General features: G+C 34.2%; 2 protein-coding genes across 2 annotated transcripts; one reads left to right on the forward strand and one right to left on the reverse strand.

Annotated features, from left to right (window-relative positions):
* Nucleotides 1–426: 426 nt before the first annotated feature.
* LOC102615604 (cytochrome P450 72A397-like) lies at nucleotides 427–3,289 on the forward strand. The gene is made up of 5 exons (XM_006477824.3): nucleotides 427–724; nucleotides 839–1,056; nucleotides 1,184–1,431; nucleotides 1,591–1,966; nucleotides 2,807–3,289. The coding sequence occupies exons 1-5, from the start codon at nucleotides 457–459 to the stop codon at nucleotides 3,233–3,235; spliced, it is 1,539 nt and encodes a 512-aa protein (XP_006477887.2). The 5' UTR covers nucleotides 427–456; the 3' UTR covers nucleotides 3,236–3,289.
* A 21,183-nt stretch (nucleotides 3,290–24,472) lies between these two features.
* Nucleotides 24,473–25,273, reverse strand: LOC127900593 (protein FAR1-RELATED SEQUENCE 12-like). Its single transcript, XM_052435748.1, has 2 exons — nucleotides 24,847–25,273; nucleotides 24,473–24,702 (listed from the first exon to the last, which is right to left on the reverse strand). The coding sequence occupies exons 1-2, from the start codon at nucleotides 25,271–25,273 to the stop codon at nucleotides 24,473–24,475; spliced, it is 657 nt and encodes a 218-aa protein (XP_052291708.1).
* Nucleotides 25,274–26,142: the final 869 nt, after the last annotated feature.

Genomic DNA, 26,142 nt, shown 5'->3' on the forward strand with positions numbered 1-26,142 from the left:
CTAAGTTGTGTAGTAAAGAAAAGTTATATAGCTTTAAATAAAAATTGGTTCCTCCACCCAACAGATTAATCTTTTAAGTTCGAAGACCTGACGTCCTAGGCCAGCCTCCCATGCCAACACGCGTGACGCATAGCCGGCCGGCTTTTCCCATTGGCGCGTCCCTTTTAATGCTTAATGTTAATGTCATTAATCCAAATATGGCCTTCTTTTTCTTGTTTGTTGCCAACACTCCAACAAAATGATATAGATAAAATTATTTAAATAGACAACATGTCGAGTTTAGACGTGACTTAGAGATTTCAATCTTGTCAATTTTTGTCTTAATTGTCATATAATTAATTGCCAGTAGTTGTCACATAGTTACTTGCCAATCTTATATATAGAATTCTCCCTCTTTTTCCTCTATCTTTGTCTGTTCAATGAAAATAGAGATCAATGTTATAACAGATAACAGTCATGTCCTTGGCGTTCTCCTCTGCTTTAGCCACAATTATTCTAGCATATTGTGCATGGAAGATACTAAATTGGGCATGGCTAAAGCCAAAGAAGCTTGAGAATTTTCTTAGGCAGCAAGGTTTCTCCGGAAACTCCTACAAAATATTTCATGGGGACATGAAAGATATGTCCCTGATGTTAAAAGAAACAAAAGCCAGACCCATCAGCCTCTCCGATGACATTGTGCCTCGAATCCTGCCTTACCATCATCATATCATAAGCAAATATGGTAAGCTTCGCTGGATAGATATTAACGACTGATAATACATAACTGGTTCTCAGCACAATATTAAAATAAATTGTTCAATGGATTATAATTATTGCATTGTTCTTACATGTGCAGGTAAAAAATCATTCAAGTGGATGGGTCCAAGACCAAGCATAAACGTCCAAGATCCCAAGTTGATAAGAGAAATTTTATTGAAGCATGATATTTTTCAAAAACCCAAGGGAAACTCACTTAGCAAGCTGGTAGTGAATGGGATGGTGATGTATGAGGGTGAGCAGTGGTCTAAAGTTAGAAAGATTGCTAATCCAGCTTTCCACCAAGATAAGTTGAAGGTCTCTCATTCTGTAATCAATTCTTTTTTTTAAAAAAAAAAGAACAAGTAAAATATGTATCTTCACTATACAAGTTTTACTATATCATGAGTATTACATTGATAGAAAATATTCTTTTTATTTGTAGGATATGCTGCCGAAAATGTACTTAAGTTGTAACCACATGATAAGGAAATTATTTGAAATTGCTGCCTCAGATGAAGAATCATTTGAGTTAGATATCTGGCCTCATATACAAGCTTTAGCAGCTGATGTGATTTCTCGGACTGCATTCGGAAGCAACTATGACGATGGAAGGAAAATTTTTGAACTCATAAGAGAACAAAGTCATCTTTTGATTGAAGTTTCACAGTTTGATTACATCCCAGGATGGAGGTAATTAACAAGTTTAACTGATCACTCGATTTCATAGAAGTACTTACAAATTGCTGACAGGACCGATAAGAGGGATTAAGGTGTTATCAAATATTTATTGCATCTATTATATTCAATGTGTACTTTGCAAGCTGATTAGAACTATTTATTAATTTGTAGGTTTTTGCCTACCAAACCGAATAGAAAACTGAAAGCCAACCATCATGAAATGCGAAGACTGATGAAAGGTATAATCAAAAAAAGAGAAGAAGCATTAAGAATCGGTAAAGCAAGCAATGATGACTTATTGGGTCTATTAATGGAATCAAATTACAAAGAAATTCAAGAGAAGGAATCTGGAATGAGTATTGAAGAGGTGATTGAAGAGTGTAAGCTGTTCTATCTTGCTGGCCAGGAAACTACTGCATCTTTGCTTGTATGGGTACTGATTATGTTATGTATGCATCCAATTTGGCAAGAACGTGCACGTCAAGAGGTTTTTCAAGTCCTCGGGAACAAAGAACCAAAATTTGATGAGCTAAACCGGTTGAAAATGGTAAGTAAACATTTCTTTTTAAAAATATACCTATATAGTATACACCGTTTCTATTTCTATCCTTAAACGCCCCAAGACAGTTTAATTAATTTGGCCTTCAAAAGTTTGGTGTTCATGGGATTGAGGCCTCGAACAAAACAAAATTTTCCCTTCCACTTAAAAATTGACGACCAGCAATTTCCATAAATGATGTGAAAAACTTTCATAATCTCCCCGACATGATAGACAATTTTGTTCTTGGTTCGGTTTCAGGCCAAACGTAATCCAAATTGAACCAAAATTTATATTGGTTTAGTTCAGTTTATTCAACTTTTCACTGTATTTTTCCTAGATTTGGACCACTTGGTTTAGGTTTGGTATACAATTGTTGAAACCAAACTGTTCAGTATTTGGTTTGATTTGGTTAGAATTTTGAGGGGGAAATAAACGGGAATCGACTGCCCAATCCTATAGCAGAGGCAACATGTTTCTCCTATTCGATTGTCCGGCCGTGAATAATAATTAATATAGTGGAATTTTTTAGGATTGGTAAATATTTTTATAGGTGTAAAGAGAGAATGAAAAATTTATCAATTGAACGAAGTTTGATTAAGGATTATTTTGGCATTTATCAAAGTGAGTAAAGTGAAAATAATTTTTAAAGTTTAATGAATAGGTGTACGAAGTGAAATTTAGAAAGTAAATAGTCTCATCCTATAACTTCAGCGGTCAGAGTTCCTCTAATTATATTCATAAAATGACTACCGGTCCCTTCCACAATGGGTGTAGGATAACCGCAAGACAAAGAACATATTTTTTTGAAGTTTGCCTAATTTAAATATTTCTTTATCTATGTTTCAGGTTGGCAAAATTATTTATGAGGTATTTAGAATATATTCACCAGTATCTTTCATTTTCCGAACTAATGTTGAGGAGACGAAGCTAGGGGACTTTATTCTACCGCCTGGAGTTCTGCTTTCATTGCCAATAATTCTAGTTCATCATGACCATGAATATTGGGGTGATGATGCAAAGGTATTTAACCCGGATAGGTTTTCTGAAGGAGTTTCAAAGGCAGCAAAGAATAATGAAGTGTCATTCTTTCCATTTGGTGGGGGTCCTCGAATATGCATCGGGCAAAACTTTGCATTGATGGAAGTAAAATTGGCTTTGGCGATGATTCTGCAGAACTTTTCTTTTCAGCTTTCTCCAACTTACGCACATGCTCCTTCTCGTGGCATAACTGTATATCCACAACATGGTGCTCACATGATTTTAAATAAACTTTAGAACGAAAATATTCATCTATTTTTCTTTTTCTGGATATGTATTTTGTGATTGCTCTTTAATAAATTAATTTTTTTTTTCTCTTGAACTATTACATTACAATTTTCTAATATGAGAATTTGGGTCTATCTAAAGTCTAAATTGATACATATTGAGTGTACAGTGATATTTTATACAGGAACATTCTCCCTATAGTCATTAAAAATTTTGATTCTAATTTTGGCCAGTTATAAATCAATGAACTCAACATTATAATAAGTTATAATTTTTCTACTCTTGTCTTAAGAAACTTATTTTTACATGATAATAATTATATTTATATTACAAAATAATATATGCTTTGCTACATTAATAGTGTGTTTATTAAATGGTAATTGAAATGGGTTGGAATCAGAATTAGAATAAATTGTTTACTTTAACTATAAGAATCAGAATGAGTTGTATTGTCATTGACGTGTTTACTTTATCTTAGAATCGGAATAAATTGTTAAAAGTTAATAAAATGATCTCAGTTGATTATTGTCATTATTCATTACAGTAATTTTGATTATTAATTTTATTTCAAAATAATTATTGCTAATATTAATAATAATTTTAAAAATAATTATAATTATAAAAATTAAAAAAGAGAAAATTGATCATCGATGAAAAAGTTTGAAAAAATTTACCAATCGATCCAAGGACTCAATCTATTGGAAAAAAATAAATTATGTTTCACTGTCACTTATTAATGTCAACAAATAATGCCAATAGAAGTTCGGGTACAGTTCCAAACACAAAAAATATTAAGATAAAATTTCGTAGTCACGTTGAGAGATTCCAACCCTCGTAAAGATAATGACAAGAACTACTGATTGTAATTTCTATGTTATGAATTATGATTTTCTTTTTTCTTTTTTCTTTTTTCTTTTTAATGAGGCAATTGTTCGAATAATTAATAAAATGTCATGACGACATGGCCTGACCAACTCAAATTTTTTTTCCTCCATTGTAACTCCATTCTTTGGAGTGATCAATATTGGGCCCTACACTTAATTGTCACTTATAGCTTATTGAAATATTTAGCTATCTAAGCATGATTGGCTTTAAAATCAATCAATCTTGATGCGCACAGCCGGCCGGCCGGGCGTCCGTCTTTGTTTATTTTCCAACAATCCAATAAAAGATCCCCGATATAATTATTTACATACTCCGTATGTCAAATAAAATATGACGTATAGATTATAATCGGACTCCATTTTATGCCTCAATTCACTTAATTTTTTTCACCAATTTGTTCAAATTACGAACATTTTTCGCTCATTTAATGTTATAACTCTTGGTGTTAAAACATTAATGTAAAGATAATAAAAATTATTGAATGCTGAATGTAATTTTTTTCAATTAAAATTTAATTATGTGAAGGATTTGGATTCAGTACTAAGCTTTTGGTAACAATGTAATTAGTAATTATTGAATAAGAAACTGCATTTAGTTAAATCTTAACCGTACAATACTATAAATATATTTGTGGAAAAAAATTATAAAAAGTTCAGCACAGCTCAAAACAGCCTAGCACTAGTTTCAAATTCCTATATGAGATCTCTACAAATTATAAGTAGTTAATATGTTTGTTAAAATGTCATCTTGACTTTTCCTTCAATAATTTTTTTTTTCCTATTGCCGTTTTAATATTAGGGATGAAATAAGATAATTAAAATTTATAGGGGACCAAACAGTACACATATAAAATTTATGTATTAGGGTAAATACTTATTTAGACCTTATATTTTTTACTAGTGTAACCGTTTAGTCTCTATTTTTTAAAAAGTACCTCAAGACACTCCTACTGATAAATATGTTACACTTCTACCTTTACCTTTTCTTTTCTTTTACGATAATACTCTTACAACAATATTCTTAGTGATGTTAATAAAAAAATAATATTTATCAAATTAGCCTTAAAAAGTAACATAAAAATTTACCTAAGTTTTAGATTATTATTTTACTTTCAGGATTAATTTTTTATAATCTTACTTAGTTTGCTAATATAATCATTATCAGCAAGATTTTTATATGGGTTAAAAAAAAATACTAGTTCCTTCACACAGATATTTATTAGTTATTTTCTAATAAATAATTATTGGTTAAACTATTAAAATTAACATTTTAAAGATAAATTAATTGATGTCAAGAATATTGTTGTAAGGATATTATTGTAAAAGTTAAGGAAAAAATTAAGTATAAGAATATAACATATTTAACTGTAAAGATGTTTAGAGATATTTTTTAAAATATAGGAATTAAATGAACATTTATTTATATTATTATTATGAACATAGAAAGGTGCGCATTGCCAATCTTTGGATAAAAGTTCGTTTAGTCCCTATATTTTAAGGTTAGTGCTTGTTTAATTCCTATATTGTTAAAAATACTTTAAAACATCCATGCCGTTAAATTATTGACATCCCTGTTATTACTTTGTATTCCTTTTTGCTTACTTTTACAATATTACCTTTTTTACAATATTGTTTATTTTTTTGGACATTAAAAAAAAATTGTCAATTTAACCCCAAAAATAAAATAAAATAAAAAGAAAATATATATTAATCTTTATGGAAGCTATGTCAAAAAAATAAATATTGTAATAAAAATTTAATTACTAATCTTTTGGACATTAATAACAAAAATTAATATATTAACTCCTCATGGAGTATTCAAAAAAATTAATATAATTTTTTTGTTTTTATTTAGTTTTTGGGTTAAATTGATAATTTAATTTTCATTTTATTAATGTCCAATAAAGAAGAAATATTATTGTACAAGGGTAATATTATAAAAGTAAGTCAAAAAGAACAAAAATTAACAATAAGGGGTGTCAATACTTAATGGCAAGGATGTTTTGAGGTATTTTTAAAAATATAAAGACTAAATAAGTACTAATCTCAAAATATAGGGTTTAAATGAGATTTTACTCCGCCAATCTTTTTATTTAAAACTCTCCCTAACTATCTTCTTCCTCTTTGACTGCTTAATGAAAATAGAGATCATTGCCATGTCGTTCCCCTTTCTATTGACGGCATTGTTGGAATTTCCTTTTGTCAATAAGTTGCTTTTATGGTCCTAGTCTTTAGGAAGTTTGTTGGTAATGTTATTTGCAAGATTGTGTTTACCTAGTTTTTAGGCTAGAGTTACTAGAAAGTGGCTGCAATATTTGCTGAATAATGGCTGCTATTATTTCGTTAAGTTTGTTCATGTAACGCCTATAAAAGGCAACCTCATTGTGAATAAAATCTGTAGTACTTTCATCCATTTATCCTTGCTTTGAGTGAACTATTTCATATTCACTTATAATAGTGGTATCAGAGCTTGAATTAGAAAAGTGGAATTGACAGAATTAGTAACAGCAGCTTACTTGGCTCTTTTTTCACTCGTGTTGTAGCAGTAGAAATTCATGGCTTCTGAGAATTTTGTTCAACCTGCAATTCCCCGCTTTGATGGTCACTATGACCATTGGAGCATGTTGATGGAGAATTTCTTAAGGTCCAAGGAGTATTGGCAGGTTGTTTCAATTGGAATAACTGAACCACCAGCCGGTGTTGTTTTGATGGATGCTCAGAAAATAGAGCTTGAAGGGCAACGATTAAAGGATCTCAAGGCAAAGAACCACTTGTTCCAAGCTATTGATCGCTCAATCTTGGAAACAATTCTTAACAAAGACTCCTCCAAACAAATTTGGGATTCCTTGAAAAAGAAGTACCAAGGGATAGCAAGGGCAAAACGGGTACACCTCCAGACACTTCGAGCTGAATTTGAATCTCTACGAATGAAGATGGGAGAGTTGGTCTCAGTATACTTTGCAAGGACAATGGCAATCGCAAATAAGAGACGAATTCATGGCGAGTAGCTCGAGGATGTTATCATAATTGAGAAGATTCTTCGATCTTTAACGGCAAAATTTAACTATATTGTTTGTGCGATTGAGGAATCAAGGGATATTGACACACTTTCGATTGATGAATTGGAAAGCACTTTGCTAGTCCATGAGCAGAAAGTAATCCGACAGGATAAGGAAGAACAGGCATTACAGGCAGCAGCAAATCTCAAGCCAACTGGAGGGGGTAAAGGAGGTTGGAAAGCCAAGAATGGGCAGAACATATCAGAAGAAAAGGTTGATGATTCTCAAGGAAAAGGAAAGGATTGTGATGGTCAGAATTCGACAGGACATAAACCAAAGTCTAAAGACAAATCGAATGTTAAATGCTTCCGTTGTTAGAAGTACGGTCATTACCGCTTCGAGTGCCGTACTAATTTAAATAAGAATCGTGGCGAGAAATCTAACTTTGCAGAAAAGAAGGAAGAAGAAATTTCCCTTCTTATGGCATGTCATACAAAGGAGGAAAGTCACCAAAATCTCTGGTACTTAGATACCGGTTGCAGCAATCATATGTGTGGGAATAAATCTGCTTTTTCTGACTTGGATGAGACTTTTTGAAATACTATAAAATTTGGTGATGACTCCACAGTTTCTGTCATGGGGAAAGGAAGGGTTGCAATCCAAACCAAGGAAAGTTCTCATTCTATCTCAAATGTTCTATTCGTTCCTGAACTGAAAACTAACCTTCTCAGTGTTGGCCAGTTACAAGAAAAGGGGTATGAGATCTCTATCAAGGAAGGAGTTTGCCGAATCCACGATGAAAAATTGGGCTTAATTGCTCAAGTGAAAATTACGGCAAACAGAATGTTTCCATTGTATCTTCACCATACTGCACACTCATGTTTTGTTGCAAATTTCAAAGATACAGCATGGTTATGGCACTTTCGTTACGGGCATCTTAGTTTTGGTGGATTGAAGACCTTGCAGCAGAAAAATATGGTGGTAGGCCTTCCACAATTTGAGCAACCTTCACAGCTTTGCGAAGAGTGTATTGTCAGTAAGCAACATCGAGATATTTTTCCAAAAGGAAAATCCCGGAGGGCAAAGAAAGTGCTGGAGCTAGTGCATTCTAACTTATGTGGGCCAATCAAGCCAACATCAAATGGAGGTAAACAATATTTTATCTCATTTATTGATGATTTTAGTCGAAAAACCTGGGTTTATTTCTTGCAAGAAAAATCGGAAGCTTTCACAGCCTTTCAAATGTTTAAAGCACTAGTTGAAAGAGAAGCTGACAACCAAATTAAAATATTGCGTACTGATCGTGGTGGAGAGTTTAACTCTCAAGAATTTGGAAGCTTTTTTGAAAATCATGGAATTAGAAGACAATTGATAGCAGCCTACACACCTCGACAAAATGGTGTATGCGAGAGGAAAAATCGTACAATTCTTAATATGGTACGAAGCCTTCTGCAGAGGAGTGGTCTTCCCAAAAGTTTTTGGCCTGAAGCAGTTGTTTAGAGTGTTTATATTTTGAACAGAAGCCCCACAATAGCTATTCAAAATATAACTCCTGAAGAAGCATGGAGTGGATGTAAGCCGGCAGTTGATCACTTTCGAGTATTTGGATGTATAGCATATGTCCACGTACCAGATGAGAAAAGAAGAAAATTAGATGACAAAGGTGTAAAGTGCATTTTTCTTGGTGTTAGTGATCATTCAAAGGCCTATCCCATCATCAAGAAAATTGTCATTTGTCGTGATGTCATTTTTTATGAAGAGAAGACATGGATGTGGAGATGCAGTTCTGTTGGGCAGCAAATTCCAGCAGATTTCGATGGTGAAATTGAAGAAAATTCACAGCAACTTCAGCCTTCAACAGTCTCTGCTCCTGACCTGCCGCAAAATAGAGTCTCAGCAGAAACTCCACCAGCAACAAATGAACTTGATGAACAAGTTGAAGCCACAGATTCACGTTCTCAACGTGATAGAAGAAGGCCTGCATGGATGTCAAATTATAAGGTAACAGGATTTAACACTCTTGAGAATCCACTCATACACTTTGCCTTGTTTTCAGAATGTGATCCTACAACTTTTAAAGAAGCTGTCAAAGAACAAAAATGGCTAAAAGCCATGGACGAAGAAATTGCAGCCATTGAAAAAAATAATACTTGGGAGTTGACTGAACTTCCAATGGGGCAGAGGACAATAGGAGTCAAGTGGGTTTACAAGACAAAATTGAAGGAAAATGGTGAAATTGATAAATACAAGGCATGCCTAGTCGCCAAAGGCTACAAGCAAGAGTTCGGCGTGGATTATAAAGAAGTATTTGCTCCCGTTGCAAGACTTGAAACGATCAGATTGATTATTGCTCTTGCAGCACAAAATTCATGGCCTGTTTTTCAACTGGACGTGAAATCAACATTCTTGCATGGGGAGCTACAAGAAGAGGTATTTATCGAACAACCTCCTGGATATGTGAAATTAGGCAGTGAGCATAAAGTCTATAAATTGAAAAAAGCTCTATATGGACTAAAACAAGCACCCCGAGCTTGGTATAGTCATATAGATGCTTATTTCTTGAAGGAAGGTTTTCGAAAATGCCCATATGAGCATACTCTGTACATAAAAATTGGAGATGATGGGAAAATGCTTATGGTATGCTTATATGTAGATGATTTGATTTACACGGGAAATGACAAAGTAATGTTTGAGAAATTCAAGGAATCCATTATGCTTGAATTTGACATGACTGATCTTGGTTTGCTGCATTATTTTCTTGGCTTAGAAGTCATACAATCTGATGCTGGAAATTTTATTTGTCAAAAGAAATATGTGGAAGAGATCTTAGAAAGATTTCAAATGAAGAACTGCAACTCTGTCACTACTCCAATTGAAAAAGGATTGAAGCTTGTTAAGGATCCTGCAGGAAGAATAGTTGATAGTACCCTTTACAAACAGATTGTTGGAAGCTTGATGTACTTAACGACAACTCGACCTGATATAATGCATGCAGTTAGTTCCATCAGCAGATATATGGAGCGTCCAAGAGAGGATCATCTTTTAGCTGCAAAGAGAATTCTTCGATACTTGCGTGGTACTGCTGAATTTGGGTTGTTCTACAAAAAGGGTAAAAAATCAGATTTGTATGGCTTTGCAGACAGTGATTATGCTGGAGATTTGGATGACAGAAGAAGCACATCTGGATATGTATTTATGTTTGGTTCAGCAGCTATTTCATGGTCATCTAAGAAGCAACCGATAGTTACTTTGTCAACAACTGAGGCTGAATTTGTTGCAGCAGCTTCTTGTGCATTTCAAGCACTTTGGCTGAGAAATATTCTTCATGAACTTCAGTTTAAGCAACCAGAGTCAACACAAATCTTCTGTGATAATAGTTTAACAATTAAACTTTCAAAGAATCCGGTTCTACATGGAAGATGCAAGCACATAGATGTGAGATACCATTTCTTGCGAGACTTGACAAAAAATGAAGTCATTGATCTTGTTTATTGCAGGAGTGAAGACCAAGTTGCTGACATCTTTACTAAACCCCTCAAATTGGCTAGTTTTTTTAAGCTGAGAAAGTCACTTAGAGTTTGTAAATTACAATTTGAGGAAGATTCTGCAGAATGTTTAAACTGAATGTTAATAACATTTAGTTTAAGGGAGGGATTGTTGGAATTTCCTTGTGTCAATAAGTTGCTTTTATGGTCCTAGTCTTTAGGAAGTTTGTTGGTAATGTTATTTGCAAGATTGTGTTTACCTAGTCTTTAGGCTAGAGTTATTGGAAAGTGGTTGCAATATTTGCTGAATAATGGCTGCTATTATTTCGTTAAGCTTGTTCATGTAACGCCTATAAAAGGCAACCTCATTGTGAATAAAATCTGTAGTACTTTCATCCATTTATCCTTGCTTTGAGTGAACTATTTCATATTCACTTATAACAGGCATGTGCTTGGAAGATACTAAATTGGGCGTGGTTAAATGATGTAGCACGAGACATGAGGGTCAAAACAGTGGAATAAAGTAGGTGTGTTTGTTAGTAGAATGTAATTGGTGTGTCTGTTGAGTGGAGTGTAGTAGGTATAGTTAAATTTGAGTACTATAAATATGTAATAAATCCTCTGTAATAATCAACGTATCTTCAATCAAAGTTTGAGTTTTCTTCAATACAAATTCTAGTTGTGAATTTGCCATATCTTCTTCTCTTTTTGAGAATATAAGTTTGAGCGAAATTTAGTAAAACACTACGTCATTAAAGCCAAAGAAGCTGGAGAAGTTTCTGAGACAGCTAGGTTTCTTCGGCAACTCCTACACTCTAATTCATGGAGACATGAAGGAAATGGCCATGATGACAACACTGGCAATATCCAAACCCATCAGCCTGCTCTCCGATGATAATGTGCCTCCAATCCTGCCTCTTGACCATCATATTATCAACAAATACGGTATTTTATATATACTCACCCTCAATACATGTACTTTACAAAGTGTTTGATAATCAACAACTTTTTATTTATTTAATTAGCATACATAACAACTAGTGTTTCAATCTCTTAATTAGACTGTTAATTAAAAACCACAACACCTGAGTCTCTAATTAATAAATCATGTTTTACGATTGAATTTCAAATAATTTAAATACTTCAAAACTACCTATAAAAAAAATAAAAATAAAATGAAGTCCTTCAAAACTGACATCCCCCGAGGGTAACTTTCTTTCCACCTTTTAAGTGAATGCTCCTATAGGTCTTAATGTCTTATGGTTTGAGTCCATTGCCCAATTAGTTTTCATGTATTTTCAAAACTACTTGAAATGATCCCGTTGTACGCTTGTTTCTATAACTCTACTTAAATTAACTTTCACCTATTGCACAATAGATTTGTTTAATTTTTTAGACTATACTATTTTACTTTGAAAAACTAGATTCAACAGCCATAGAAGTAATGATAAAAGCATTTTGAGTAATTTTTTTTGTGTTTAATAATTTAGAACTTAATGAGATGGATGTTTTTGGTATTTTTTTTTTCTAATATTAGAACTATATAAATACAGTATACTTTTAGCACAAACTTAGGAACTAAAGGGAATTCACCATACATGTTTTTATCTAAAGTTTTGTGTATTTTCTAACCCTAGCTTAAAAGCTATTGCTAAAAGTCCGGAGAAGAATTCATTCGCATGGACGGATCCAACACCAAGCATTAACATCACAGATCCGAAATTGATGTACAGGCGAGCAATGGTCTAAAGTTAGAAAAATCGCTAACCCAGCTTTTCCATTAAAAAAAAAATTAAAAATTTGAAGATTCCGCATTAATCCTTTAGGCTTTGATACGATTCTATTCCTCCCATAAGCTGTTGATCTCGGAATCTCTGTCAAAACAAAAATTAGAGAATGACATTTACGGGCAAGGATTTGGTGGTCAACTGAGCATAGAATCAACAATTGGGATTTGACTAGGACCCATGCTAAACAAATTCTGATCGTTGATTCATTACATAGCACAAGTTCAACTAAGTAATGGATCCTGGTTCTACATTTAAACCCTAATTTTTTTATTTTTCAAACTTAGGTCCTTAATTAAATTAATTACACATTATATCATGACGTTAAACACCGGTAGTTAAATTAAACACACTTTTTACTTTCTTTCGCTAATATACTCTCGCTGTTAATCTAATGCGATATTTTTTGGTAGGAAAGGTTTGTACGTTTAAAAGACAGCCCCGTTCAATGGCATCTTTAGTGAAATCAAGAGGTCAAGGGCTCAAGTAGGTACTTCAACCAACATTAGACCTACTCAACCATCCATTTATTATTTTTTATTAATATTATTATGATTGACATAAATTGACTCTTTCTCTTTCGTTTTTTTTCTTAACTATAGGATATGCTATCCAAAATGCGTTTAAGTTGTGATGACATGAATAAGTAGTTATGGATTGTTTCAGCTTCAAACGAAGAATCGATAATGTTTGAGGTAGATATGTGGCCTCAAATTCAAAATTTGAGAGCAGATGTAATTTCCCGGACAGCATTCGGCTGCACCCATCGAGATGGAAGCAGAATATTTGAAATATTAAAAGAACAAATTCACCTTTTCACTGAGGTGTACCATCTCCATCACATCCCAGGATGGAGGTAATTCTTGATTCTTACCGACTTGAAATTTCCCTCTTCTTACATTGATTTGATTATTAATACAAATTCGTCAGGACGGAAAAAAAAAACATATTCAGTTTATCTTAAAAATTCAAGCATAATTAATAAAAAAAAATGCTACATTACATACTCTATTTATACGAATTGATGTGACATGAAAATACTGGAGGAGTAAAAAATAGAGAGATGATGCAAAGTGGCCGGGATATGATACATGTATAATAAGAAAATTTGTATGTAATTATGGGATAAGGCTTCTCTCATGTTTTGACATTTTATTTAGGCACATGCAATACGTGATTGGTAGTTGGTAAATGAGAAAATAATAATAAATAGGAAAAAGGACAACTAAATCCCAAGATTTAGGGAAATGATAATAAAATCTCAAGTTTTCAATAAAGGATATTAAAATCTTTTTTTCACCATAATACCATTTGAAATATAGTAATTAAAAATATACACTTTCAAATTTTTTGATAAATATAAATATGATATACATAATATAATATTTCTCTTAAATTTTTCTAATAATTACAAATATAATATAAATAATACATTCTATCTTGTAGACTAATAATTTTAAAATAATTTCTAATATTTAAAATAATTTTAGAAATATAAATTATTATATTTATTTTAAAAATATATTTGTATTTATTATAAAGATCTTAAATAAATATTTAGGTTAAATTGATTATATAATTAATAAAATATATCTCACGTATTAGTAATTCTAAAATTATTTTATATAATATTCAGCATACTAAATTTTAATATTTATTTTAATATTATATTTCTATTTATTATAAAATTAAAATATGTTTAGTAAATTGTTAATTATATTAAAATATTTTTTTAGATTGAAATTATTTCAAATGTATATATTATTACATTTATTTTAATATAAAATTTCTATTTATTATAAAATATTGGAGTCAATTTTTTTAGTTTAATAGAGTCAAAGGATAGTATGGTCTAGACTCTAGAGATGTCAATTTTATGTGGCATTCAATCCGAACAAGTATCTGCAATAAAAAGTTCAGTTTTTATTGTTTTATTGGGTGTTGGTACAAGTATGAGTAAGAATTATCTTCTGTTTAATTATGGGATACGAAGTTGATAAATTGTTTCATTATCTCCTTAGTATCTAAAACCGGCTCTTTTGAGTATAAAAACAAATTTATTATGTTTATATTGGTACTACATTCATTATAATTAAACCTAATAAATTATTTTTAATTTAATCAATTAATTCAATTTAGTTGACATACTTTCACAATATTGTATGCAATATTGATCCTTAAAAAAAAAAAAGAAAAAAGAACACTTATAGTCTGCACAAGTATTTTATGAGAGGCTTTTTAATGAAAATTTTCCTACATTCTCTCGTAACGTGACATGCGTAAGTTTGAGCACAACATTACATAGATAGTTTATGATATGATTGATGTTAATTTTTAACTATTTCTATGCATGTGAGGTAAACAACGTAAAATATTCTAAGTTTATTTGGTTGACTTGGTGATATATTTACATTACAAATGATGTATACACTTGCATAATAAATTTTGAAGAAGCGAATGGTTAGAGTTACCTGCAAAATCCATTAAAAGCCGTACCCTAATGGGTATGGTACTACTAAAAATTTAATAGGTAATTCACAGGTAATTAACAGGTACATATATCCGGAAACTTGGCGGCCGGATACGGGTCTAGAAATATCACTAGCCATTTATCGCCTCGATTACGTTCGTAATGAAAACTTAAAAGTCTCCGTGATCATTTCGTCAAATCTTGTAGGTGTAGTTATCATTTTCCCTAATAAATAAGTAAATCTTGAGTTTGGGCCACATACATAGATAAAATGCATTTATATGAGCTTAGATATACTCATATCATGAGAGACAGTACTCAGTCGTTATTAGTTAGGCTTATGTGATGAACAATATTATTTAATTTGTAACCATGTCCTTTAGTTATTTATTTTCGTTATTTTTTTAATAAATCAAGAGTATCTTCGAAAAACTTATCTAATTTTATTTTTCAAAAAGAATGAAAAAAAATTCTATTCCAAAAACCTCTTCAAATAGAAACAATTTTATATTATTTTAATCAAATTCTTCTCGCAACAAATTTAATTACTCTCCATTTTTCAATAATGTATTTATAATACTTCTCTGTCTTCAATAATGATGATATGAAAAGGAATATAATATTTTTTGAAGAGAGAGAAGTCACTCTTCAATTTTTTTTTTTTTTGTATGAACCATGAAGTGGTCTTGAGTGGGCCCCAACTGTAAGAGGCACCTTTAAACCGTACCACAACCTAGACTAATTTCCACTCGCACTGGATCAGCCCGTAAGGGGTAAAGTGCTGGCCAAAGTGGTGACTCCATACGAGAGAGGGGCTTGAACCCCTGACCTCTCTTAAAGAGTGAGAGTGCCGAACCACTCACAGCAACCAACTTTGATTAGTCACTCTTCAATATTGAAATAAGAGAAAGACATTCTCATTTAAAAGGCTTTTTGAATTTTTAATTCTAATGTGGCTTTAGTGAAATCTCATTTAAAGAGTCATGCATTAAGTGGTGTGGTTATTACATACAAATCAATAGCCACATCACTTGGGATCTAATGTCCTGATTGGGATTGAGGTGCAGTAACTTACAGCTGTTGTGGAAAAAAAAATCGTAACTATAAAAAAAAATTAATAATATGTAGTAAATTAAAGATATAATAAATTTTCTATTATACAAGTGAAAAATTATATAAACATAGTTTTTAAGTTATAGTAACTATTGTTTACCTAACATTTTAGTGTTGTAGCTCAATCTCAAACGCACCCTAAATACTGGAATACAACTTGGAAACTCTTGCATGTGACAGTGTCATTCTTAGTCAATAATAAGGTTAAAGATCTCAATATTTGAGTCCCAACTAATGTGATATTTTTCTATTGGATGGTAGAATTATAATTTTAGAAGTAATGAAATTCATTATAGTTTGACAAGTAATGAATTATAATTTTAATAGTAGATTTTAAGTCGAGACTCGAATATTGGGATGCCTATCATTCTTGTACAGCGAATATTCAATCATAGTACTAGGAACTAACCAATCACAAGCATATCTTTTTACTACTTGTCCGGCCACATATGTAGTAACTAAAGAAAATTTAATCCTTGTATAAAAGTGTTGGCAAATTTTTCAGCTTGTTTTGTAATTTCATGCATATCTTGCATATATTTTCTATTCATGCACTGGTATTCGCAGGTTTTTGCCAATCAGAAGTATTAGAAAACTGAAAAGCAACCACAGAAAAATGCGAGAACTGATAAAAGAAATCATAGAAACAAGAGAGGTAGCAATGAAAGTTGGAAAAGCCAGCATTGATGAATTGTTGGGTGTGTTAATGGAATCAAATCACAAACAAATTCAACAGAAGGGAACTGGAATGTGCATAGAAGAGGTGATTGGAAAGTGCAAACTACTCTATATACTGCAGCATCCTTACTCGTATGGACAATGCTTTCGTTATGCATGCTTCGAAATTGGCAAGAACGTGCGAGAGAAGAGGTTTTCAAAGTTTGTGGGAAGGAACCAATATTTTATGATTTGAACCAGCTCAAAGTAGTAAGTAAACATTTTCTTTCTTAAATATATATCGTCAATTTTTACTCAGGATAAAATTGAAGTAATAGAGACTAATTATAGCCCGGGCCCCGAAATTACAACATTTTGATTTTACAAGCCAAACACCAACTATTCCAACTCTTCTAATTCTTTCATTCCTAAGTTAAAATGCTGAAGCTTTTTGGGATTTATGTGGGATTTAAGTGGGATGTATATCATTCTTATAGCCCTAGTGAATCCTAACCCTAGATTGACTAGCATATAAAGGACAAGGTTGGGTCAACTTGTATAGATATGTAAAGAGGTGTGAAAACCTGCACCGTTAAAGGGACAATCTCAAATGATTTTGTTGAGAATTGATCATGGGGTAAATGTATAAACTTGAGCCAAACTTAATTCTTGATTTAACTTTGTAGTATGAGCTAGTCTCATAGACTTTGCTATGATATCAAAGCCAGATTCATGCACAAGTACGCCCATACCACCTCCCATCTATAAACATCAGGCAAAATAGTAACCTATATATGATGGAAGTGTTAAAAAAAGATCTCACGTGGATTAAGAATAAGTTTCTGAATTTAAAATGAGTTTAAGCTTGCTCTTGGATGTGAGTTCGGCCAACAGAACCTCACGTTGGAGTGAATCCTCTAAATTTTTGTCTTGACTATAAATTGTACTTTTTCTATGTTACAGGTAGGCAAGATTGTATACGAGGTTCTTAGGTTTTATTCGCCATCGTCAGTGCTTAACCGAAGAACTACTTGCGGAGACAAAACTAGGAGACATTGCTATACCACAAGGAGTTTTAGTTTCATTGCCAACAAGGCAACAATTATATTTCAACATGATCAAAGAACATTGGGGTGAAGATGCAAAAGAGTTCAACCCAGATAGGTTTTCTCAAGGAATTTCAAAGGCATCAAAGGATCAAGTCTCGTTCTTCCCATTCAGTTGGGTCCTCGACTATGCATTGGTCAAAACTTTGCTTTGATGGAAGTCCAACTAGCTGCGGCAATGATGCTGCAGAATTTTTATTTTTAGCTTTCTCCAACTTACATACATGCCCATTTTCGTGGACTAACTGTATTTCCACATTATGGTGCTCAAATAATTTTACAAAAGCTTTAGAATTAAAATTTTTCTTTAGCTTTCATGCATTGTGTAAAGAATTTAACTCCATTGCTTGATCTTTTGCACAGACCTTGTTGGATGAAATTCCTAGCTATACGGGGATTTTAATTGGCTTTTTTTTGTGTTTAACTCTTCATGGAAAGTATTCATTTTTTTTTTCGTTTAATGCACATTAAATTATATGTATAAAATGCTACAGGTTGTTGGATGGGTATAGACCAGTGAATCTCAAGTGAGATATACTGGTAAGAGTAAGGTGAGATTGACAAATCTGTCAACTCAATCAAATATTTGATAAAGGATTCGTATTCCCAAAATTATAACACGATTCGTCTCCTTTGGTACTTTATTTTCTCTTATAGATTGAGTTTTATGTTAAGGTAACAATGTTATTTTGTTCTTAGAATGTTTTTTACTTTGAAATTTGCTATCAGATTGATTAAGAACAATGGCTTGATAGTGTTTCATAATTTAAAGTTAAAATTTTTAAGTTAAAATAGTTCGAATTCTAAATTATTATTTTCAAACTTCAAATTTTTTTTTTTTAATAGAACTTACTTTATAGGAGAAAACCGGTTGGGAAAAAAAACTCGATCCGATCCAACTTGTTGGGCTTACTCTAGAGACTAGAGATCCATTTTCAATTTGTTTTTTAAATCATTATTCGAAATTTCAATCAAACACACAATCCGATCCAACAAAAGATGAAAATGTAGAAATCAATTTCACGGCGACATGTAATTATTTGTACCTTCGTACTATAAATACGGCCGAAAATTAAACCCGACTGGTTTGAAAATAATTTTACCAATTCAACCAAAATCATGTAAATTTTTGAAACTTTTTTAAAAAAGGTAAAATTAATTAGTTGTAAAATTAGCTGGTAGAAATCAGTGGAATATGCAAAAATTTCATATGTCAGGTCATCCATTTATAGAATGGAGACTAATTGTCACCGCCATGAGTCATGATGGCCGAATGCCTAGTGTAATGCCCCAAGCATCCCAACAAGCCTTGATGTATGCCACCATCCATGAAGGTTCTAGAACCATAGAGGCTCTCTACGCTCATATAGTGCATGTGATAGCTCGTAGATAGCTCCATGTAATTAATGAGATGGGTGGATAGTTCTAGAGCACAATCTAGACATTTCCTGGTACTCTATAAATAGAAGGGGCTTTATTGGGCTCAACACACACAAGAAATCCAGTACACACACTACATAAAGCATTGTAAGCTTTCCTTTGAGTAATAGAGTTCTTTCGTCCCATCTTGAGCGAGTTTGAGTGAATATTTTTTCCTACTTTCGAATCTAGCAATGTTGTGAGTGAGTAAGGCTGACTTAGGGCCAAGAGAGTGGCATTTGACGCCTAAGGCCGCATGATTCAGTGAGGGATCAAGTGGGTCGTGACAGTTGGTATCAGAGCCGTAATCACTTTTAAGGCATTTGCATTGTTTAAAAGGAAGAATGTCGAACCTCACTCATGATGACTAAAAGGGGAGATACCAAAATCATTACTCGAAGAAGGGGAAGAACAACAAGGAGAAGTCCATGGATATACTGAATGCCATGGAGAATAGGGCTGTTCATGGGGAGATTGTCACCGTCAACGTAAAAGAGTGTCTCAAAATCTTCAAGCAAAAGATAGAGAAGGTTGATAATCTTGAGGGACATAAGGGTGACCTGAGCCAAGTCATGATGGTGCAACGCCAAAGTCTCGAGGAGTTTCAAGTTGCGATGATGAACTCCATTGAGGCATTAAGAGCTCAAGTGGAGGAGCTTAACATGAGTCTTGATGAGACCAAGAGTGATTGGGCACTGTGCAAGAAGGCGGTGGCCAGCAGAGTGCTTACCACCAATGCTACACCTTCAATGAAGGTTGAGGTATGGAGACTAATGAGGTACAGGGGCAAGCGAAGATGCCCAAGAGATTGACAATTTTTTATTTTCCATAGAGAGGTACTTCGAAGCCACCAATGTTCAAGCCGACCAAGAGAAGGTGAACATTGCGACAGGGTATCCTGAGGATCACGCGACTACTTGGTGACAGCGGAAGCATGTGGAGATGGTGCGTATGACGTGCATCATCAACACATGGGACTTGCTCAAGTGCGAGCCAAATAAGCAATTCTATCTGTGGAATGTTGCATATAAGGCTCACAAGAAGATGAGAGAAATGAAGCATACATGGTCCATCTCGAGATATGTGAAGGAATTCTTGAAGCTGATGCTTCAAATTAACAACATGAACTCAGAAGATTTATTGTCAACTTCATAGAAGGACTCCAACTGTGGGAACAATGAGAGCTTTAGCGGTGCAAATTAAATGACATCTCCACTGCCCTCACTGAGGCAGACACACTTGTAGAGTTCCAAATAAATAAATCATCTAAGCCAAAGAAGGAGGATAAGCCCCAACATGGAAAATGTAGGGGAGTAAAATGAGACAAGCCCCCACAACATGATGTCAAGGAAAAATCGCCACGAAAGAAGGATGGTTCGAAGGGCGGTAAGAAGGAAGTCAAGTGCAAGCACAATTGCTTCCTTTGCGATGACGACCATTGGGTGAAGGACTACCCAAAGAAAAAGACTTTCAATGCCACGAAGAAAAGCAACTAGAAATGCCACCAGCCAAAGCTGTTAATATGGGTTGCCTCCAATTCTTCAATGTATTGAATGCCAAGCAAATTCCCATAAAGGTGCAAGGCAAGTCGTTAATGCATGTTGAGACCATGATCAACGGAAAAAAAAAACACTCAAGTCTTGATTAACATGGGAGCATCTTACAACTTCATCAAGGTGGATGAGGCCAACCACCTTAGTTTCAAATTTGAGAAAACTAATAGTTGGCTCAAGATGGTGAATTCGGAGGCTAAAACACTTAGTGGGGTAGCGAGGGATGTGGAGCTACATATAAGCACTTAGCGTGTTAAAGTAAACTTCTATATTGTACTTTTAAATGACTTTACTCTTGTTTTGGTATGGAATTCTTGTGGCAGTTCAATACGGTGCCACTTTCGAGATATAACTCCATGTGCATTTTGGAAGGAGCCTTATACGGTGCCAACTTTCCACAATACAAGTCAGCAAAGGTTGGAAATGATATAAGGAGACATTTCTCGCCATCATTCATAAGGTCGATGAGACGGAAAAGATATCGCAACCATAGAGCCAATACCGAACGTGGTAGCTCAAGTCTTTGAGGAGTATAAGGATGTGATGCCATTCAAGTTACCAAAGTAATTACTGCCACAATGGGAAGTGGATCACAAGTTAGAGTTTGGTGCCAAGCCACTAGCAAGAGCACTCTACCAAATGTCCCTACTGAAGTTAGAGGAGTTGTGGAAGCAAATTAAGAAGCTGCCGAATGCGAGATATATCTAGCCTCAAAAGCACTATATGAGGCACCAGTTCTCTTTCAACAAAAGAATAATGGGATGCTTCAATTGTGTATCGACTATTAGGCCCTCAATAAGGTGACCATTAAGAACAAGTACCCTATCCTATTAATTGCGAACTTGTTCGACCAATTTGGATAGGCTAAGTACTTCTCTAAGCTCAATTTAAAATTGGGGTACTATTAAGAGTGGATTACGGAAGGAGATAAGCCAAAGATTGCTTATGTGACTAGATATGAGGCATACGAGTTTAGGATCATGCCTTTTGGGCTCACCAACGCTCCAGCCACATTTTGCATGCTCACGAACCGCATCTTCCAGCTATACCTTGATCAGTTTGTAATGGTATATATTTAACGACATAGTGGTCTATAGTAACACTTAGGAGGAACATGCCGAGCACCTACGGACTATTTTCAAGATATTTTAGGACAATGAACTTTAAGTTAAGTGAGAGAAATGCTCATTCACAAAGTCAAAAGTTGATTTTCTTGACCACAAGATCAGAGATGGGACGTTATTTTTAAATACGGCCAAGGTCAAGTCCATTGTCGAATAGGAGCTGCCAATGAAGGGTAAAAGTTACTCTCTTTCTTCACCTTGCTAACTACTATAGGAGGTTCATCAAGGGCTATTCTACGATTGTTGCACCATTAACCGAGTTGCTCAAAAGGAGCACAAAGTGTGAATAAACCAAGAGCAGCCAACAAGCCTTTGATGCCCTCAAGAATGTTATGGAAAAGTCGATTTTAGCACTACCAAACCATACATTACTGTTTGAGTACATATGGATGCTTCTGATTTTGCTGTTGAAGGTGTGTTGATACAAGGAGAGCATCTAATAGCTTTTGAAAGCCAAAAGCTAAATGATACGGAGCAACAGTATATGGTGCAAGATAAGGAAATGACTACAGTAGTACACTATTTATGCACTTAGAGGCATTACTTGCTTGGGTCTAAGTTCGCGGTGAAGACGGACGATGTGGCGGCTAGTTACTTTCAAAGTCAAAAGAAGCTAAGTATGATACAAGCAAGATGATAAGATTTTCTGGCTGAATTCAACTATGTTTTAGAGTATAAGCCAGAAAGGGTCAATTTAGTATGAATTTGCCACCACGAGTAAGATATAAGGGGAGCTTCTCATAAAGAAGGGTATAGAGCATGATCCATTGAGCAATCAATTGGTTTCTTTTGCACAACAGGAGAAATCCAAGAGATTTTGAGTTGAGGATGGTTTTTTGTACACCAAAGGATAGCGCATCTGTATTCCGAAGTGGGCAACTTGAGGTAGAACTTAATTAAGGAGTGTCATGACACCAAGTGGGCTGGACAATCGAGGCAAAGACAGACACATGCATTGCTAAAGCCGGCGTACTATTAGCCTCAAATAAGAGATGAGGTAGAACAGTCAAATCAATAATATCTCGTAGAGTTACTCGAGTCACTTCCCAATACGGATTAACCATGGGAGAGCATATCAATGGATTTCATTATATATCTTCTGAAGTCCGAAGGGTTTGCAATTATTATTGTAGTGGTAGATCGATTATCCAAATATACCACCTTTGTTATTACCCTGAATGAGTGCTCAGTGGAGGACACCACCAAGCTTTTCTTTAAGCATGTGGTGAATAAAAAGGACTTGTGAAATCCATCATTATTAACTATGACATCCAGTTTACTAGGAGGTTTTAGACTGAGTTGTTCAAGCTTCTGGGATTGGCCTTACATTCTTTTACAAGCTTTCACATACAGAACAATGGGCAAATAGAGAGAGTGAATGCTTTGCTAGAGTTGTACTTACAATATTTCGAAAGCACCAACCAGCATGGTTGGCCGAAATTACTGGTCGTGATCTAATTTTCTTACAATTTGCAATGAAGTATGGCTATTTCTAAAAGTCATTTAAGGTGGTCATGGGATAGCAACTGCTAACAACGAACACGCCCATTGTAAGCAATATTGAGAGGCGTTCTACAACATACAAAGTTGCTAAGTCGTGGCATGAGCAAGCAGATATAGTATGGGTGCACCTCGACAAAGAAACTAAGCAGATGAAGAAATTGGCGGACAATAAGCATATACATGTAGAGTTTAATGTAGAGAACTTAATGCTAGTCAAGATCTTATCGTCACAATACTAGTCTACCTGTTTACTGTAGAAGTGTCTTGCTCGGTGGTATGAGGGGTCATTTCTTATTATTAATAGGGTCGTCAACATATCATATAAGCTAGAGTTGCCTTTTTAGTTCAAACTTCATCTGTGTACCATAGTGACACGGAAGATCCAAAGCACAGAGAGTCAAAGCGCCCTTCACTCGCTAATACAAAAGTGTATGACAAAGTGGAGAGTGTTTTGGCTGATCGAATAATTCAAAGGAAGAGTTTTCCACCATGCCAAGAATACTTCGACAAGTGGAAGAAACTACCTGAAAGTGAAGTAAGTTGAGAGCCCGTAAATGACTTGTGGCAGTTTTGAGATAAGATCAAAGACTTCCACAATAAGTTGGCAAGGACGTCTTTGGATTAAGTGGGGGAAAATGTAATGCCCTAAACATTTAAGTAAGTCTTGATGTGTGCCACCACCCATGAAGGTTCTAGAATCAGGGAGGCTCTCTACACTTATGCATTGCATGTGGTAGTTTGTAAGTAGTTCCATGTAATTAATGAGATAACTGGATAGTTCTAGAGTATCATCTAGGCATTTTCTTGTACTCGATAACTACGAGGGGCCTCATTTAGCTCAATACAAGTAAAAAATCTAGCACACACATAACGTAAAGCATTATAAGCTTTCCTTTAAGTAATATACTTTTTTCCTCTATTCTATAGCGAGTTTGAATAAGTATTCTTTCCTACTTTCAAATCCAACAATGTTGTGAGTGAGTAAGGCTGACTTAGGGCCAAAAGAGTGAGATTCAATGCTTAAGGTTGTACAATTCGGTGATGAATCAAGCGGGTCATGACAATAAGCTTGGCTTGTGGCCTTGTACCTAGTTGTGGTAGCAACATGGGCATGCTTGTGGGAAAGCATGAAAGCAAGGCAAGAGCTTATGTGGTATCAAATGTGACAATATCCCCAAAGTCCTTATAGGCTGCCATGCTCCTTAGATCTGCCCAAAATACATTTTTTAACTGACCATCCTCATCTAGGTCAATATTGAAGAAAAACCCATCATTTTCTGTTTGCATTTTCTGAAAATACCTCTGAATTGCAATAGCATCCCTTTCTCCGAGTTTTAATCGCCTCACCTTGTCAACATGATTTCTAGCATTTCTTTCTTAAAATGACACATTTTCAAAGCCACCAGCCTCAACAACAATCGACTTAAAACTTTGAGCCATTTTAATTCCAGCTTTTTCATTTATTTCAAGTTGGTTTTTAACAAAAGGACTAATGGTACGGTTGCATCGATAATACCTACTCTTGCTTAGACTCACGGCATGGTTGTGTTCAAGGATCAAATTTTTAATTACCCATTTTCCACTAACAAAATCCAAACGTCCTCCAATTTTAGCATTGCGTCCAATTTTTTGGTTTGGTTGAAGCCGCAAAACATTAGTGGATTTGGCTTTTGACGTGCCGTTTCTCCTACAAGTAAATGTCACATATCTCAAACTCCCATCATCCATTTTTCTACAAGATCTCCGCATCACTGGAAACCCATCTTGTAGGCCATAAGTTTTATAATATTCAAACATTTCATCAGGACTATCAAAAGACATCCCAACCGTAGGCTCAACAACATTTTCCACCACCAATTCCTCATTGTTTTCTTCCAAATCAACCCCCTGTAAATCCTGCAATTCCCCAACTTCATCAACCTCCTCCACTTGTTCGAAATTATCCATTAACTGCTACAAATTAAAATAATTCAATATCTTATTAGTTATTTATCGCAAATTCATTAAATTTAGAAACAAAATTTAAAAAACAAAATGAAACAACTCAACATTCAAAATGCAACATAGAAACAAATACTCAGCAGATGGTAAGGTGTTTAAGTTGAATAATTCAAATCCAACAGATGGTAATTAACAAGAGTATTAGTAATAGAAACTTCTCCATATTCATCACTCTGTCAACTCAAGGCTGTATACAATATATCTTATTGATTTCTTGAGGACGACAATGAACATTAAGGTTTGAAATCTAATGAAAAGAATTTTTCAAATTGTACAGGTCAAATGATACAGCTTTTGCAGTATATGGTTCGGATATACAAACAAATGCCCAGCTCATTAATCAACATTCAAAATGCAATATAGAAACAAATACTCAGCTTAATATCCATTATATTAACGTAATTGTCAAATAACGGCAATATCACCCAAAACAAAGTTTCATACAAACATGAGAACGAGAATGAGACAAATCAAGAATATGAGAACTGAAAAAATATATTCAATGTTACAATGTTACAATGTTGTAAAAACGCAGGGAAAAATTAAAAAAATCAAAAAACAAAATGCTGCAAAGAAGACAGTACCAAAAAAAAAAATTCAAACTTTCAAGCACAATGTTAATCTTGCTCTGCCGAAACTTCGCAGCTGCTGTTGGTCTTGTTCCGTCGAAACTCAGCTTTCAAGGACAAATTTCGCAGCCGAAACTCAGCTCTTGTTGGTCTTGTTCTTCACTAAGTGGGTACGTTCTTTGTTAATCACTTTCTTCAGTTCAGCTTAAGACGAAGAGGATGAAGCGTTCTGCTGTGGATCCCGTT

This window comes from Citrus sinensis, chromosome 3, assembly GCF_022201045.2.
Source record: "Citrus sinensis cultivar Valencia sweet orange chromosome 3, DVS_A1.0, whole genome shotgun sequence".
NCBI lineage: Eukaryota > Viridiplantae > Streptophyta > Magnoliopsida > Sapindales > Rutaceae > Citrus > Citrus sinensis.